The sequence below is a fragment of the Eretmochelys imbricata genome, chromosome 1, assembly GCF_965152235.1.
Source record: "Eretmochelys imbricata isolate rEreImb1 chromosome 1, rEreImb1.hap1, whole genome shotgun sequence".
Taxonomy (NCBI): Eukaryota; Metazoa; Chordata; order Testudines; family Cheloniidae; genus Eretmochelys; species Eretmochelys imbricata.
In genome coordinates this window covers 273,647,503-273,665,889 of record NC_135572.1, presented here as the reverse complement: position 1 = coordinate 273,665,889, position 18,387 = coordinate 273,647,503, and the positions used below count along the sequence as shown (strand labels likewise).

The following is an 18,387-nucleotide window of genomic DNA, read 5'->3' as shown; positions in this document are numbered from 1 at the left end:
CCAAACTTTTAAGGTTTGAATGATCTGTTGTGTTCCACTACGTATCCTTACAAACCACTAGAAACCAACGGCAAATTATAGAACAGTAAAAAAAATAACCTAGGGGCTCAATTCTGACCTAACATGTGGATGTGGATTTATATTATAAAACCAACTACTGCGCACAGCTGATTTTAGGCATGCACATGTATCAAAAACAAACAAGACCTTAACGTAAAATACAAAGATTGTGGTTCTATTTCTACTTTCATGGTGCACACAATTTATTAACACATTACTAACAGGAGATATAATGTTGTATTATGAAAAGAATATACCACTACTGTATACAGGAACTTAGAGCTTTTGAACTCCAAACTTCTTGATCTTTACATATGGAACAACCACTTCTTGTGGAAAATGATGGGGTTGATCTTACAATGTGCTGAACTTCATCAACTCCTACTGACTTCACTGGAAGTTGAAGAAGCCAAGCACCACATAGGCTCAGGCCCTAAATGAAGGCCTGCAATTTCATGTATGCTCATGATTAACAAACTGATTCTGTACAAATGATATCTTGGTATTCCATTTTCATTCTCAAAGTGTTCTATTATGTTCAGGTCATAAAGAGATTTCTCAATCATCAATGCCATTATAAAAATCATAAAAAATAAAATTGTATCATTTCTGCTTTGTACATCACAACTACTAATCTTTAAGGAGAACACAGAGCCAAGATTTTGCATCAGAGTTTAGCTAACAAATCTGTTGTTGGTGCATATGGCACAAGAGAATTCAGCTGTCATCCACAACTATATTTGGTTTTCTTCTTTCTTTTATTTGCTATTTATTACTATTGGCAGTAGTAAATGCATAATCTGTAAATCATATATGACTTGAAAGACACATATGAAACAACTAAGAAGAGTAATAAAGTGCTCTTTCCAGAGCAATTTTTCTAATCACAAACAAACTCTGAAGGGCTGCCAATGTTGTGCTGTCACCACAGATTCTGACTATACAGTGAAATTTTTTGGCTCCCCCTTTTAAAACAGTGAAACCAAATTATTCAATTGTATTTAAAAAAAACCCTCCCATTAATCAGATCATCTCACTACATTCTATAACAGCTGGCACCTCTGGTTACAGTTTTTATCTTTCACACACAAGTTTGTGTACATATTCATGTACACGCCCAGGACTGAGTGCATATTTTATAACAGAGTTGGCCTTTACCATGAAGTGAATTGAATAACAATCAATCACAGAGACAGTACAAAAATTGTAACTGCCTGACACATAGGGCATGAATTGTTACAAAGCATCTTCCTGCACTGTGCAAATGTGCAAAAGAATTTAACACCCATGTGGGGCTACACATGTATTGTTTTGATTGTGATAAGTCAAGGGTTCAAGAGACTAGCAAAGGTGTTTTGCATCTTAACTACATCAGATTTCAAAGTGCTCTTTTTTTCACTCAGCCAGCTCCCTAGTATAGTCATCCTTCTCTATGTCAGGGATTTTCTTATCCCAGATTACTCATTTGCCCCATCCGCTGTGGTGCCTGCTAAAATTTCACCACTGTTCTGGATTCCATGTCATCTGAGACAAATGTGGTGTGTCTGTGGAGCTGTCTGGAATAGGCAGCGAAGACTGTGCACACTGGGCTCCATGACATCAGCCATGCTGTTGCTTGCTCCTCCCACATACAACGTGTCAAGTACAATTTACAACCCACTCCACTTCTCCTGGGCAGTGACTGTAGCTCAGCTCTCCCTCCCTCCCACACACCTCACTTACTCACCTATCTAATTTCTTCACCTTGAATGGTCCTCCCTTGAAATCCAGGATAACTATTTATGCTAAACAATCTGCCCCACCTTGTATTTAGCTGTGACACTCTAAGGACATTTCCCAGACCTGCAGAAGAGCTCTGGGTAAGCTCAACAGCTTGTCTCTCTCAGCAGCAGAAATTGGTCCAATTAACGATATTACCTCAGCCACTGTGTCTTTCCGCCTTTCCAACTACACACTGATGCTGGAGCAGAGGGGCACAGACGGATCTTCGTCCTCTGCGACAGCCCGGCACGATAAATGGCCAGGCTGGTTGCGAGGCCGCCTTGTATCCTGCAGCGCTCGGGGGGGACGGGGACGCTTCAAGGATCTGGGGGTGGCTGGAGGGGAACCAACCCCGCCAGCGTGACTCATCCCCGGACTCTCCTACGCCCGCCAACGCGAATCCCTCTCCCCGCTCAGGGCTGTTCTCTCTCGCGCGGGTGTTTCCAAGGAGCCCGCACCCTGGCACCAAGCAAGGAGATTTTTTTTTTCTTACCCTAGAACTTCAAACCCATCCCACAAAACCGCTGCCAGCGCCCCAAGGCTCCCCCAGCCCCTCCCACGGAGGGGGGCGTTCATGGGACCCCATCTCCACCGGGAGCTGAGCGAAGCCCGGTCCCCGCCACGTTCTGGTGCCAGCGAGGCGAGTGTAGAGGGGGAACCCGGCCGGCCTCGCACACCCGGATTCCGCGGGGAGGGGGGCGGCGCCCCCGGCCCCGCACTCACCTGGAGAGGTGCTTGAGAATCTGCTTCTTGATAATCCCCGCCATGGCCCGGGCGCCGCCCGCTCCCTGCGAGCCTCACGGGAACCCAACGGGGCTGGGGACGCGGCTCATCCCTGCGCTGCCTCCTCCCGGGGTCGGGGAGCGGAGCCGCCTCCGCTCACGCTCCCGCCGCCATCTTGGCTGCACCATCACCTAGTGACAGAGACCGGGGGAGGGGAGAGGGGGCGGCGCCGGGCAGAGCCACCTCCCCCCGGGCTGCCAGGGGCCGCCTGCAGCCACCGCTGCCCCAGCGGGGCGCCGCACGGGACTCGGAGGAGCCAAAACCCAGCTCGCACCTCGCTGCATGAGGCAGGCGCTTCGGGGATCCCGGAGGGAGGGAGTCACCCCATCCTGCCTCCCACCCCGAGCCCGTCTCTACACAACCAGCCTCCACCTTCGCACAGGTCACCCCGACCGTCCTCATCCACAGTCCGCCTCCCCCTCGCCTTCTCACTCACCCTGACCAGCCTTCCCCTGCCAGTCTCACCTCAGCCAACTTCCTCTTCAGCCCCCCTTCCCTTGCCCTGCTGCTGCGCCTCAGCCTGACTCCCTTCCCTTTCCCCTGCCCCTTCCAGCAGGGCCGAAAATGGTCGGGGGGTGGACAGCAGCTTTTGTTCAAACAGAAGCTAAAGTGCGCCCTGCAGTGATCCGGCTCGAATTTTATTCATTATATTTGTTGCCGACCCCTTGCGACCCCACTTCCACTTGAAGCTTCCCTGCCCTTCCCTCACCGTCATTCCCCAGACCCGCATCCTGCCTGCCTCCTTCTTCATTTGTATTCCCATCCCACACCGTGTCTTCTGGTGCCCGCAGGCCCTTTCCCTACCTCACTTCCCCAGCCCATATTTCCATCACTAGACTTTGAGGAGGAGATCATCAGCCATGATCCATATTCCCCTGTTACTTTTGTTGAAAATAAGAAATACAAACAATAGATTAATACAGATGCAATATGTGAGATACATAACAAGGGAACTAGGATTCTACTGTTTTCATATAACAGAGTTTAGTCTTGATAAAAAAAAATATCAAATGTAGACAGTTGTATTTTATTTGGAGGGAGTTAAAACATAATAGCTGTTGACTATCACTTGAATGAGTAGTTTTGTGCCATGACAAAATTTGTCCTCTTTTAATAATGAGAAATTAACTTCTGTTCCAAGCTCACTGTTTTCTTTCTTTATTACTGAAATCCCTAATTTGGGGAGGGAGCTTTAACCTCCCCTCCCCAAGCTCTAATTGTCTATTGCCATGATTATATATATATTATCATGGTCATCTCCCACAAATGTCCTAATGGTTGGTCAAGTGTGGAGTTGGAAAACTTTCTTTTATTTCATTCACACCAGCAATACACAGTTTTGTTATATTTCAAGGCAGCATGGAATTTCCTTATACTCCTCCAGTTCTGTTTTTAATACAGCTTATCTCAGTAATGGACCAAAATGAAGCTTTTAGACCCTTTATTTACAAACAGTACTCCTTTCCAACTGGAAACATACAAATAAAAAAAAGTTATCTACACCAGGAATACCATGCCAAAAGAAAAAGAAAGATATACAAGGCCCAAAGAAAGATATCATAGATATAACCTGTAAACTTGGCCCTGATAAGAACTACTGAGGAGAAACCTCTTCAGTACTTCAACACTTATAGATACTTGTGCCTCTGATAACCTGAATTTCCCAACAATTACTCAAGTCCCAGACTTTTAAAAAATCTGCTCTTAATCTTACTGAGGCTTTACACAGGGAGATTAAATATACAGATAGATTACTTCCTTTCTTTGGAGACCAATTCACTCTGTCAACAAGCCATCTGTCAACAACCCATATGACCTGAAAAAGAGCTCTGTGTAAGCTCCAAAGCTTGTAGCTTTCACCAACAGAAGTTGGTGCAATAAGATATTACTTCACATACCTTGTCTTTCTAACAACCCATCTTTTCATTCTAGAACTTCCCCATCCAAAAAATATACAAAAAGGCATCCTGATGACCTTGGAAAACACCTTAGTTAACTAAATAAGAGTACTTCAATACACAAATTGTCTATGGCAAAATTGGCAAGTTTTAAAAGTGCAACCACAGCACCACAGCAACAGTTGATGGCACTTCTAGATTATATTCTAGGAATGCAGAGATCAGTTTTATCACACATCATACTACAGTGTTCAGGAATCTCAGATTCTTGAATTATTGGAGACATTTTATTCTATTGACAGTTAGGAAATCTAGTTAGAGTAACATGTTCTGGTTGAAGTAGGTGGAATTGCTGGTCTGATGCTGAAACTACATTTTTTGTATGTCCTAAAAAAGAGTGAAAATATAAGTTTGAGTTCAGTATAACACTATCAAATAAGTATGTGTGATGTGAAGTAGTGATTGAGTTGGCTGTGGTGGGAGAGGGAGGGAAACATTAACAGAACAGTCAGACCATACCAGTCTACATTAAACTAACTAAATTGCATTTTCCCCATTTCATACAGCCTGAGCATAGAAAAGTTAGCAATAGCCATGCTGACATTTTGCCCCTCTACCACTAATCTAGGTATTGTATGTTGTCAATAAGTAATAATGACAAAGCTGGGAAATGATAACTTGTGTATCTGTTGTATATTAAGAACTCCAATGGGTAGCCGAAAGTTTGGACTGTAGTATAAGAATGCTAAAAACCAAAAATATGCCACAATTATAACTTTAAAAAATATTTGTGTGTTTCTGTTTTCTGTATTTTTTTAAATTAATTAATTCTGATAGCACATATTACTTTGGCAGTTGAGAGGCATGTTAGGAAATCAGCCCACATTTTAGAGTGCCTTTTATTTAATGTTAACAGAAAACCAGAAACTGCTGAACTGGAAAATAGACTTCTGATAATTCCAGTGACCTCCTTTCAAGGACCAAAAAATAGATCTGTTAGAGCAAGGATTAAGGATGCTGCCATTAAGTCACTGACCTGAGCACATAACAAGGATTGGTCTAAAACCAGAATGTCTTGCATTCTGCTGCCAATCCTGGCTTGAAAGAAGAGATCTCTGTTTGTCAATCATATGGAAACATTTTATATCAGTCATTTTCTAAGGCCAGTATTTGCAAAAAAGTCAGTTATATTAAAGAGGGATGAGAATATTATAATGCTTTTCTTACATTACTGGATAACAACAAAAATGCAAACTATGTTAAACTAGAAAAATATATATAAAATCCATCATACTGGGATTGTACTCACTTGGAGCTTGACATGGACTTCAGTGAAACAAGATCTGCTCATCCACGAGCCACAAGAAATAGCATTACCATTCTTACAGTATTTGGGGTAAATGGTCTGCTTGTAGGCACTGAAAGGTTTAATATTGTAGCTCTGTGTCACTTTTGGGTTACCAAGAACAAAGCACTTACCTCTATTAGAGCTAGACATACCTCTCTCTGCTCCTGCTCACATCTGCACAACAGAACAAAAAGGGAAAGACAGAAAATTAAAAATGGAATTTATGCTTTTGTCTATCTCTAAACATTTATTTCTAGATATTTCTATTATAGTAGTGCGAATTCAAAGCTATAAAAATACACCCCTGTAACAACGCGGCCTTTGGCGGGACACTACTGAGAGTATCAATTTAGGACAAATTGCTTGGAGCAGGGCAGTCACAGTCCAAGGCTGGGGGTCCTTTACATTTAAGGCACACCAAACAGAGAGGACTTCCGTTTTACCTCACTGGCTAACCAGAATTCATACAAGCAATTCCCTCAGATACTCTAGTTCCCTTGTATCACCACCAGCGCCACTACTTATGGGGATGAATGGTTTTGAAAACTAATACCCCAATAAAAGAAAAAAGGTTCTCTCGATCCCAAAGGACCAAGTCCCAGACTCAGGTCAATATACAAGTCAGATCTTACCCACAAATCACACTGTTGCCACTCCTTTAGAATCTAAAATCTAAAAGTTTATTCATAAAAAGGAACAAATATAGATGAGAGCTAAAATTGGTCAAAGTAATCAGTTACATAGAGCAATGGCAAAGTTCTTGGTTCAGGCTTGTAGCAGTGATGGAATAAACTGCAGGCTGAAATCAAGTATCTGGGGTACATCCACAGATTTGGATGGGTCATTCAGTCCATTGTTCAGAGCATCAGTTTGTAGCAAAGATCCTCCAGAGGTAAGAAGTAGTATTGAAGCCAAATGGAGGGGCTTCCAAAGTTTTTATATCCTCTGCCATGTGGAAGGACCTCTTTGTTCTTACTGTGGAAAATCATAGCAGCAAGATGGAGTTTAGAGTCACACGGGCAAGTCACATGTCCATGCATGACTCAGTTTGCAGGCAGCAGCCATTGCTCACCTGCTACCTTGAACGGCCCCATGAAGGCTCCTCAGATGTTGATTAGAGTCTCCAGAGGTCCATTGTCAGTTAAGTGTTTCTTGATTGGGTATTTACTCAGAATAGTCCTTTCTCAAGAAGCTGACCAAATGCTTCACTGATGCTACTTAGAATCAAACACATTGAGATACAAGTATATAGCCAATATTCAAAACTTCAAATACAAAAATGATACACGCATACAGTCAGCATAATCATAACCAGCAAATTACAACCTTTTCATAGACACCTCACTTGACCTCCTTTGTACAAGATTTTAATGTCAAATTTAAGTAAGTTTTTAGTATAAAGCATATACTGAATGTTTCCATGAGCTCCCTTTTTATTAAATATTCCAGTAGAAAGATTTCTAAAAAAACATTCCTCGGTTGTCATCTGCCATGTGGAAGGCAATTCCCTCAGATACTCCAGTTCCCTTGTATCACCACCAGCGCCACTACTTATGGGGATGAATGGTTATGAAAACTAATACCCCAATAAAAGAAAAAAGGTTCTCTCGATCCCAAAGGACCAAGCCCCAGACTCAGGTCAATATACAAGTCAGATCTTACCCACAAATCACATCTGCACAACTGGTGGTGCAACTATTGGTGCAACTATAGGACCTTGGTTGCAACAATGATCTATACTGTTACAGTTCATGTCAATGACGTCACAGCCCACCTATGACTTGTCTAGAATGTCTGTAACTTCCTTTCAAATTTCCCAATTTACAATTACAGTTAGAAACTTCAGGCTAGACTCACAGTGACACAGGGCCAGAAGGGGTCAAGGAACTTGCAGGCTAAATGACCCAAATTCAACCTTTAAAGACATGTTAGAGAAGTATCTAAATGGTAATTAGGGCTATTCTTTATCAATAGTTAACATAGCCTTGTTAAATAGACTAGAGCTTTGAAATGCAAACCTGTATTGTTAGAGAATTAAAGGTAATACTAATTGTATGAGAAAACAAGGAGGAGTCCTTGTGACACCCATAGAGACTAACAAATTTATTTGGGCATAAGCTTTCGTGGGCTAAAACCCTCTTCATCAGATGCATAGAGTGAAAAATACAGTAAACAGTATATATATTACAGCACATGAAAAGATGGGAGTTGCCTTAGCAAGTGGGGGGTCAATGCTAATGAAGCCAATTCAATTAAGGTGAAAGTGACCTATTCACAACAATTGACTAGAAGGGGTGAATATCAAGAGAGGGAAAATTACTTTTTGTAGTGCTAATGAGGCCAATGCAATCAAGGTGGACATTGCCCATTTCCAACAGTTGACAAGGTGATGTCTTCCTTGATTGCATTGGCCTCATTAGCCTGCAGTGCTTGCTGATTAGGTGTTTTGCTGAAGCTGTGAATTATGTGGTGCTGTAAGGATAAGACCTTTTCCTGTAGCCATATTGTAAGGCCTAAGGTCTTTGTCTACAGCTCTAATAAGAGGTTTCAGAGTAACAGCCATGTTAGTCTGTATTTGCAAAAAGAAGGGGAGTACTTGTGGCACCTTAGAGACTAACCAATTTATTTGAGCATAAGCTTTCGTGAGCTACAGCTCACTTCATCGGATGCATACTGTGGAAAGTACAGAAGATCTTTTTATACACACAAACCATGAAAAAATGGGTATTTACCACTACAAAAGGAGCAGCAGCCATTAACTAAGAAGCAAGAAGTCACATCCTCACCTTCCATCTAAATTACATTAAAACAATGTAATATCAGGCTTCTAAGAAGGTGGTCCTGTCCTAATAGCACCCACTATCACCAGATAAAGAAACAGAACTTAGGATGGTTACAGAAAACTTAGTTTGATAGCATTCTGTCTGGCAAAAAAATCACTTATCTTTATTGTTTTATCTTGATGGTCCCTATCGTTTGTCTGTATGATCTCTGTCTGGTTCCTTGATTGTTTCTGTCCAATCCTAACATATTGTAAGAAAATTCTCTAGCCCGTCATACCCCACCACCTTAATTGATTTACACCTAGCAAAATTAATTATAGGTTTCAGAGTAACAGCCGTGTTAGTCTGTATTTGCAAAAAGAAAAGGAGTACTTGTGGCACCTTAGAGACTAACCAATTTATTTGAGCATGAGCTTTCGTGAGCTACAGCTCACTTCATCGGATGCATACCGTGGAAACTGCAGCAGACTTTATATATACACAGAGAATATGAAACAATACCTCCTCCCACCCCACTGTCCTGCTGGTAATAGCTTATCTAAAGTGATCATCAGGTTGGGCCATTTCCAGCACAAATCCAGGTTTTCTCACACTCCACCCCCCCACACAAATTCACTCTCCTGCTGGTGATAGCCCATCCAAAGTGACAACTCTTTACACAATGTGCATGATAATCAAGCTGGGCCATTTCCTGCACAAATCCAGGTTCTCTCACCCCCTTCCCAAAAACCACACACACAAACTCACTATCCTGCTGGTAATAGCTCATCCAAAGTGACCATTCTCCCTACAATGTGCATGATAATCAAGGTGGGCCATTTCCTGCACAAATCCAGGTTCTCTCACCCCCCTCCCAAAAACCACACACACAAACTCACTATCCTGCTGGTAATAGCTCATCCAAAGTGACCATTCTCCCTACAATGTGCATGATAATCAAGGTGGGCCATTTCCAGCACAAATCCAGGTTTTCTCACATCCCCCCCACCCCCATACACACACAAACTCACTCTCCTGCTGGTAATAGCTCATCCAAACTGACCACTCTCCAAGTTTAAATCCAAGTTAAACCAGAACATCTGGGGGGGGGGGGTAGGAAAAAACAAGAGGAAATAGGCTACCTTGCATAATGACTTAGCCACTCCCAGTCTCTATTTAAGCCTAAATTAATAGTATCCAATTTGCAAATGAATTCCAATTCAGCAGTTTCTCGCTGGAGTCTGGATTTGAAGTTTTTTTGTTTTAAGATAGCGACCTTCATGTCTGTGATTGCGTGACCAGAGAGATTGAAGTGTTCGCCGACTGGTTTATGAATGTTATAATTCTTGACATCTGATTTGTGTCCATTTATTCTTTTACGTAGAGACTGTCCAGTTTGACCAATGTACATGGCAGAGGGGCATTGCTGGCACATGATGGCATATATCACATTGGTGGATGTGCAGGTGAATGAGCCTCTGATAGTGTGGCTGATGTTAGTAGGCCCTGTGATGGTGTCCCCTGAATAGATACGTGGGCACAATTGGCAACGGGCTTTGTTGCAAGGATAAGTTCCTGGGTTAGTGGTTCTGTTGTGTGGTATGTGGTTGTTGGTGAGTATTTGCTTCAGGTTCCGGGGCTGTCTGTAGGCAAGGACTGGCCTGTCTCCCAAGATTTGTGAGAGTGTTGGGTCATCCTTTAGGATAGGTTGTAGATCCTTAATAATGCGTTGGAGGGGTTTTAGTTGGGGGCTGAACGGCTAGTGGCGTTCTGTTATTTTCTTTGTTAGGCCTGTCCTGTAGTAGGTAACTTCTGGGAACTCTTCTGGCTCTATCAATTCAGGTGAGGGGCTGAGAGAACCTGGATTTGTGCAGGAAATGGCCCAACTTGATTATCATGCACATTGTGTAAAGAGTTGTCACTTTGGATGGGCTATCACCAGCAGGAGAGTGAATTTGTGTGGGGGGGTGGAGGGTGAGAAAACCTGGATTTGTGCTGGAAATGGCTCAAACTGATGATCACTTTAGATAAGCTATTACCAGCAGGACAGTGGGGTGGGAGGAGGTATTGTTTCATATTCTCTGTGTATATATAAAATCTGCTGCAGTTTCCACGGTATGCATCCGATGAAGTGAGCTGTAGCTCACGAAAGCTCATGCTCAAATAAAATTAATTATGTAACAGACAAAAAATCACTTATCACAGTTGTGGTTGTGAAATCCTCATTTCTTTATTGTTTTATCTTTGTTAAGGTATATAAACTGGGGTCCAAAAGGAAGTTCTTTGGTAAAGTTAGGTGCCTTTCATCTGGAGCCCTAGGAACTGGGAAAGGGTGGGGGTGCCTAGATTAACCAGGTTATGCTTTGAGCCCTAGGAACTAGGTAGAGGTGGACATTTCAGTGCACAGACCTAATCCATTGTGGCTACACATACACCAACTGTGTTTTTCACAGGTCAGTGTATATGAAGTTGTGATTTTCCTTGCTGTCCCCCAGCATGGAGTGGTAGGGGTAAGGATGCAGCCCATGATGCCACGTGGTATGGTGGGGGTGGGGAGGAAGAAGTGACCATGGAATTCTCCAAGGACTGCAAAGCATTTGGAATTTTTGGACCTGCAGGTTAGCCAGGACATGCAGCTTTTGGGATTGCTGCATGAGAAGACCCATTGTGTCCTGATACATGTCCTCTCCTTGTTTTATTGGGACTCCTGGGCCTTTCTACTGTCTGCTCTTTCCTTTTTCATGCTCTTGATGTATTGAAGATGTGTCTAGGCCCTCTAGGCCCTTTGTTCATGGTCCAATGCAGCACTGCCTTGAAGGATCTTGCTGAACATGTCCTCCCTACTATTTCTACTTCTTTCTCCTCCTCATAATGGTCAGATTTTCTGCAGGTATGAAAGGGGCACCCCTCAAAGCCAGGATGCCAAAAACCGTTGGTAAAAATAGACAGATGTACCACTGGATTTATAATCACAACAGAAGGAGAAAGATAAGTTTCAAAACTCCATCTCCTTATTCCCACGAACATGTTTAACAGGAAATGTTTATTGACACTTCAGCCTTGGAGCACCTTGGCACAGGACCACTCTCTAACCCCAGCCATGGTGAGTATGGTCCACCAGGGGTAAGGAGGGTGAAATGATTTTCTATTGTATGCAGCAATAAAATTTCAATCCCTATTCCACGGATAAGAGTATAGGGAAATGGCACTGGACATTGGCACTGTTTTCCACAGGTGGTGACCATTTTTGCTGATATCTCACTCCTGAGGGTAACAAATTTACAGAGACCACAGCTGTTATTTGTGTCCTGAAGCAGCCCAGGCCAGTATACCACTAGCCTGTTTATGGCAATGGTGCCAGCCAAAATGATCATGGAATGATGTGGGAAAGCATCCTATGCAGAGGAAGAAATAAGGCAGTCATCCGTAGAAATCTTCGGGAGAGGATTGCAGAGTCTCTCTCAGCAGGATAAAAGGGACCTCCTTAAGCATATAAACAAAGTCCTCTGCATACCCCCTCCCATCCACATAACCCAACAGGGGAATGAAAAACAGATAACAACTCTACCTCTGTTTGTTGTACTTCTATCTCTTCTCATAAAACAATGAAAATTCAGTACCTGTGTCTTGTTAACTTGGGGTAGGGCTTTGCTCCATCTTTAAACGTAAATATTGTAAAGAAAACTGCATGCACACCCTTACCTGTGGCCCCTTCCTCTTCATCATGCTCGTCCATTTACTTGGCTGGTGGGACTGGCTAGACTCTGGTGGAGTCTAGAACAGGTCTGGTTCATGATATGGAAGGACGCTTCTGCTGTGTCTCCCATCTCCTCCTTCTCACTGTTCACAGCAGGGGTCTCTGTCTTGGGCTTCTCTTAGGTATCCACAGTGGTTTTGGGGGTCCTGGTGGGCTCTCTGCCAAGTATGGCTGCAGCTCATTGTAAAAGTGATAGGTCTATGGCTCAGCACTAGATCCATTGTTGGCTGCCCTGGCCTTGTGGTATGCCTGGTGAAGTTCCTTCACTTTCACGTGGCACTGTTGCTGATCCCTGTCGTACCCCTTTGCCTAAATCCCCCGTGCAATCTCTTTGTAGATGTCCATGTTTTTACACCTGGTCCTTAACTGTGCTTGCACAACCTCTTTCCCTCACAGGCCCAGGAGATCCAATGCCTCCTGTACACTCCAGACAGAAGCACATCTACTGCATTGAGCTGGCATGTTGGGTTGTGCAGCTGCACACAAGGGTGAGCTCACCAAGCAGGGCAATCAGGAAAAGGCTTTCAAAAATATACACAGGGTGTATGTCACTTCCGATCTTTGTGACTGCTAGGGAGTGGAGTTCACAAGTGTGAGCATATCGGTCACTTTTGGACAGGTGCTGAAGGACTTTTAGGGTCAAAACGGGTCACAGTGTCTACGCTTGCACTGCCTTCACCTCAGTGTCAATCATGGCTCCATGCCATTCAGGGAGTTGGTTTTACTGGGTTGCCATAACAGGGCACTTACATTGACTGAAGACAAATTTGACCATAGGCACATGCACAAATAGATCAATGCAAAGCAACTTATGTTGACCTAACTGTGTAGGGCAGACCAGGCCTAAGTCCAGGCTCCAGGAAGGTGTCTTCTACTGCACTCTTGGAGTTAGGCGCCTGTGCTGTTTTCAAAGAAGACTGGAAGAAGGTAGACCACCACCCTTGTAACTCTTAGTCCAGTGGTTAGGATATTCACCTGGAGTGTGGGAAACCCCCAGTTCATGTCCACTTGAAGGGGAGAAGGGATGTGTCACATGTGAGTGCTCTAACCACTGGCCTATAGGATATTCTGATGGGGGGCTCCCTCGATCTCTTCTGTGGAAGCTGTTCCACTGTGAATAAATAATTTAAAGAGTCACTGGCCCAGATAGAGAGTGAGAAACTGCAAGCAGGAGAATGACTCTGTAGCCTAGTGGTTAGAGCACTCACATGGGAGACCCACGATCTAGTTCCCCTGCTCCAATGGCTTTTTAGTTATTAATTTCTAGTGGAACAGCTTCAACAGAAGAGACTGAAAAAGCCCCACATGAGAATATCTTACAGCCCAACATTTAGAGCACTCACCTGAGGGGTGACAGAACACTGTTCAGATCCCTTCTCCTGAGTGGGTCTTCAGCTGGGGGTATCCCTCATCCCAGATGAATGCTCTAAACACTGGGCTAAAAGTTGAGATAGGTCCTCCTCTTCCCACCCTCCTCCACTTGTTTAGTGCAATTTTATGTCTGGGACCAATCTGGTAGATGAGCTCTGAGCATGTTTAGCAGATTGGGCCCTGCAGATGAGTTAGATGGAGGAACTCCTACCTACCCTTGGTTCATGCATTGTTCTGGGGCTTGGGCATCTGGACACCTTCAGGGGGCCTGCAATGCACATGTGCAGGGCCATAAACATAAGTGCCTAGGGAACTTTTTGCTGCAGAACCTTGGGGGCTGAGCAAGTTTAGGCACCTACAGGGTTCAGTGGCAGCTAAGTTGGGGTTTTATGAATCCCTGGGGGGCCCGATTTGGGGATTTAGTTGCCTAAAGTTGCAGTTAGAGACGTAAGTCCTTTTGTGAATCTAGCTCCTCATGTCTGTGGTTATAACTGTATAACCAAATGGTCAAAAGCATTCATCTTCATACTCTACCTCAAAACAAGACTCTGTTTGGTTACTGTTTGCACAGCCTAATCACTCATTGTTTGATAGTTCTCTCTAGTTAATGCTTTCTAAATATTATAGGAGATACATGATTTAAGGTGGTTACTGAACACTACTGTTGATGAGAAAATATATTTTAAAAAAGGACCATATAAAGATCTTGATGAGCTTCAGATATAAACTATGGAAAGCAAAGTGCTATAAGGAATACACAGGTGCCATACTTTTATATATTCCTCTTTGTTTCTTTAACATTTTCATCACTGAATGTGCCAGGCAATTTAAATTTATGTGATATAAATTCTGTTTGTGGCCTAGTCTACACTAGAAAAGGTTTGCTGTTACAGCTATACAGGCAAAACCTCCTAATGTAGACAAACTTCTACTGGTTCCTCAAATGAAATAAGGTATATGTGACAAATATAATTGCATCTACATTAGGGGCTTTTGCAGATATAGAAATGTAAAAACAAAAAAATCCTAACCCTGATTCTCATTAGTGTACTGGCCACAGTTTCTAGTGTAGTCCTGGCCTTGGAGACTGTCAGGGTATGTCTACATGGCATTTTGGAGCAAGTGGAAGAGAGCCTCCCAGCCCAGGTAATCAGATTTGGGCTAATTGGGCTCGTGCTAACCATCTAAAAATAGCTGTGTAGACAGTGCTTTGAAGTTATGATTCTGGCTGGAGCTTGAGCTCTGAAGCACACCTCCCCTCCCTAGATTTTAGAGCCCAAGGTGCAACTTTAAAGCACTGTATATGCAGCTATTTTTAGAGCACTAGCAGAAGCCTCACTAGCCTGTCTGTTGACCCCAGCTGGTAGGCTCGCTCCCACTCAGGAAAATATGCTGCATAGACATACCATCTTGTGCTAGAAGGAGTTAATATTGCAGATCTGCCAGCACCCAGAAACAGTGCTGTTGTGCCACTTCTGTTATCATTATCATACTAATTCCCTCTGTTAAAGCCACTTCCCTTTTTGTGCTCCTGGCTCCTACCTGCACCATAACATGGCATCACACTCAGTAGTTTTCTTGGGGTTACCGCTTTTAGAAATATGAATTCAAGACAAGAAACTGTAATTATTAGTTTAACATACATAGGCATATTGAACACGAAATGAAGCAGATGTGTATATAAAATATAATTTTGCTTCCATCTAAAATTGTCATCCTTTTGCAAGCTGCAAGTCACCTAAAATCATTTACGCTGTGTGCCAAGGATTGTATTACTGCACAGTATTTATCCCTTTGGTGCTATCTTAATTTTGCTGCTCTTGGCTAAATGTTAACCAAGTTGAAGGACTGTTCCATAACAGCAGAGGCCAAAGAAAACAACTGTACACATCCAGCACTGATAAAATAAAGCCTGTGTAATGCTGGCAGACCAGGTGCCAGCTCATGTCAAGGCCCCTAGGTCTCAGCTGAACACTGACAAATATATAACTGGAACCAATATGGCATACCTGTGTGTTAGTATTGTTAAAATAACTATTAGAGTTAGACAAATTTGCTTAGTGTTTAGACTTTATGGAATACTTGTAAATTGTATTTATTTCACTTATATCATCTGTATCCCATGTTATAAGGTAATAGTGTTTGTTCCATGACTATTGCTCCATAAAGGCAAACCACCAGTCAGAAGGGAAGTATTATCAAATTTGCAAACTGGATACAATTAACTTAGGCTTGAATAAAGACTGGGAGTGGATGTGTCATTACACAAAGTAAAACTATTTCCCCATGTTTATCCCCCCCTCATTCCTCACACATTCTTGTCAACTGCTGGAAATGGCCCACCTTGATTATCACTACAATAGGTTCCACCACCACTCCTGCTGGTAATAGCTCTCCTTACCTGATCACTCTTGTTACAGTCTGTATGGTAACACCCATTCTTTCATGTTCTCTGTGTATATAAAATCTCCCCACTGTATTTTCCACTGTATGCATCCGATGAACTGATCTGTAGCTCACGAAAGCTTATGCTCAAATAAATCTGTTAGTCTCTAAGGTGCCACAAGTACTCCTTTTCTTTTTGCGGATACAGACTAACATGGCTGCTACTCTGAAACCTGTCATTATCAAGTGTGAAATACTAGTTTGCCAAAGGAGGCGTTCTCTTATTCAACAAAAAAAGACCCATCAACAGCAGATGAACCACTGTGGAACATCAGAGGACAAAAGACTTTGCTGATTGCTTCCCTCACTGCCCAAAGAAGAGGTAAGGACGGAGCAACTGAATTCCTCCCAGAAACTGAGCTCGCAACATGAAGCGGAAGAATCGAAGGAATAAAAGGCCCTAACAAGCAGTAACTATCTTGTATGCTGCTTGAACTCTAAGGGGCCAGGATTACTAAGCACAAGCAAAAGGACATATAGAGCTTACTCAGAGAAGTATCTATTACTTTTTGTATTTATATAGGTTTTCCTTCTTTAACCTTGTAAATAAGTTATCTTATTTTCTTTTCCTAGTTAATAAAACTTTATATCGCCAATCCTATAATAAACTACAGGCACTTTTTTTGGTGTGAGATCTCAGGTGCAGTTAACCTGGGGTAAGTGACTGGTCCTTTGGGACTGGGAGTAACCTGAATATTTACTGTGATTTTTGGTGTAAGGGACCATCTATCACAAAGACAAACTTACCTGGGTGGCAAAATAGATCAGAGTACCCAAGGGAAACTATCTGTGACTCCATGTTAAGGCTGTTATAGTGCTTAAAGAGTTTACGGTTGATAATTTGTTGGTGAAGTCTAAGTATAGAACTCTCAACCAATTTGGGGTTTGTGTCCTGTTTCTTAACAGTCTGCCCTGAGGTTGGAATCCATGCTCTTGTGCCACTGCAGGACAGCTTGATAACTTTTAAAGCCCAGATCCTCAAAGATGTTTAGGCTCCTAACTTCCATTAAAATCAATGTTGTTTGCAGTATGTTGTAGCCATGTAGGTCCCAGGCTATTAGAGCAAGAAGGTGTGCGAGATAATATATTTACTGGACCAACTTCTAGTCCAACAAAATATATTACAAGTTTCAGAGTAACAACCGTGTTGGTCTGTATTTGCAAAAAGGAGTACTTGTGGCACCTTAGAGACTAACCAATTTATTTGAGCATCCGATGAAGTGAGCTGTGGCTCACGAAAGCTTATGCTCAAATAAATTGGTTAGTCTCTAAGGTGCTACAAGTACTCCTTTTCTTTTTGAAAATATATTACCTCACGCACCTTGTCTCTCTGTTGAAATCAAGTGGAAAGACGGATCAATCTTGACCCCACTGTACGTAATAAATGGCAAAAATTCTCACTGACTTTAATAGCAGACGGCCCAAAAAGAGAAGAGTTTCATAGAACAGCAATAGTAAGGTATCCACTCAAGTGACAGAAAATCTGTAAGGGATTTTAAACTTGAGTATGTTCCTTTTAAAAAAAAAAACAAAAAAAAACCAGAAAGTCAAGACTGATCTTTCCTGGTTTTCCTGGATAATTTTTTGTTGTCAAAGGAGATGTATATTATGAGCAATCAGATCTTAATCAAAAGCAGAGATATTGAATCCTTTCCCCCATGAGTTACTTCAGAATATTAAACAGGTATTTAAAAGTTTGCTTCATATTTGTTTTGTTAATCTGACTCAAAGTTCCTTTCTCCTTTTACTGCTCTGATCCTTGTCTCTTGATGTATCAATGTCAGTAGCACTCCACTAACCAAGATCTGCCAAGATAAAAAAAGACCTGAATTTCTCTTGTTTAAAAAAAAAAAGGGGGGGGGGAATTAACAGAATCCTTTCAATCATTCTTTTTTCCATTAAGAAAAGAGAATCAATAAGAGCAGAAACTCACTTTACCTTCTACAGTTCTCCTTTAAAGCTACTCTAGTTTGTAAGTTTAACTACATATTTCTTACCTTGCAGTTAGTGACAACAGTAGTTTCATTTAAGATATTAAAATCTATCACCTGTCCTGTATCTAAACTGCTGCAGAAGCAATTTTTCCCCCTTTAAATCTTATTTTCAGAATTTCTCAAGTGCCTGCTACCCTACTCACCCCGACCTTTGGCTGAGTTGCTCAAGTGTCTTTGATGCTATACCACGAAGCACCGAGTCTCAATT

General features: G+C 42.4%; 1 protein-coding gene across 4 annotated transcripts in view; it reads right to left on the bottom strand.

The window, feature by feature from the left end:
* BLTP3B (bridge-like lipid transfer protein family member 3B) overlaps positions 1–2,716 on the bottom strand; it is a 79,889-nt gene extending 77,173 nt beyond the window's left edge. For 3 of the 4 annotated variants that reach the window (XM_077831772.1, XM_077831794.1, XM_077831802.1), the window contains exon 1: positions 2,545–2,716. In XM_077831772.1, the coding sequence (XP_077687898.1) occupies positions 2,545–2,588 (44 nt within the window). In that variant the 5' untranslated portion in view covers positions 2,589–2,716. The remainder of the gene's footprint in view (positions 1–2,544) is intronic. The other variant, XM_077831778.1, reaches the window with a different exon arrangement.
* Positions 2,717–18,387: the final 15,671 nt, after the last annotated feature.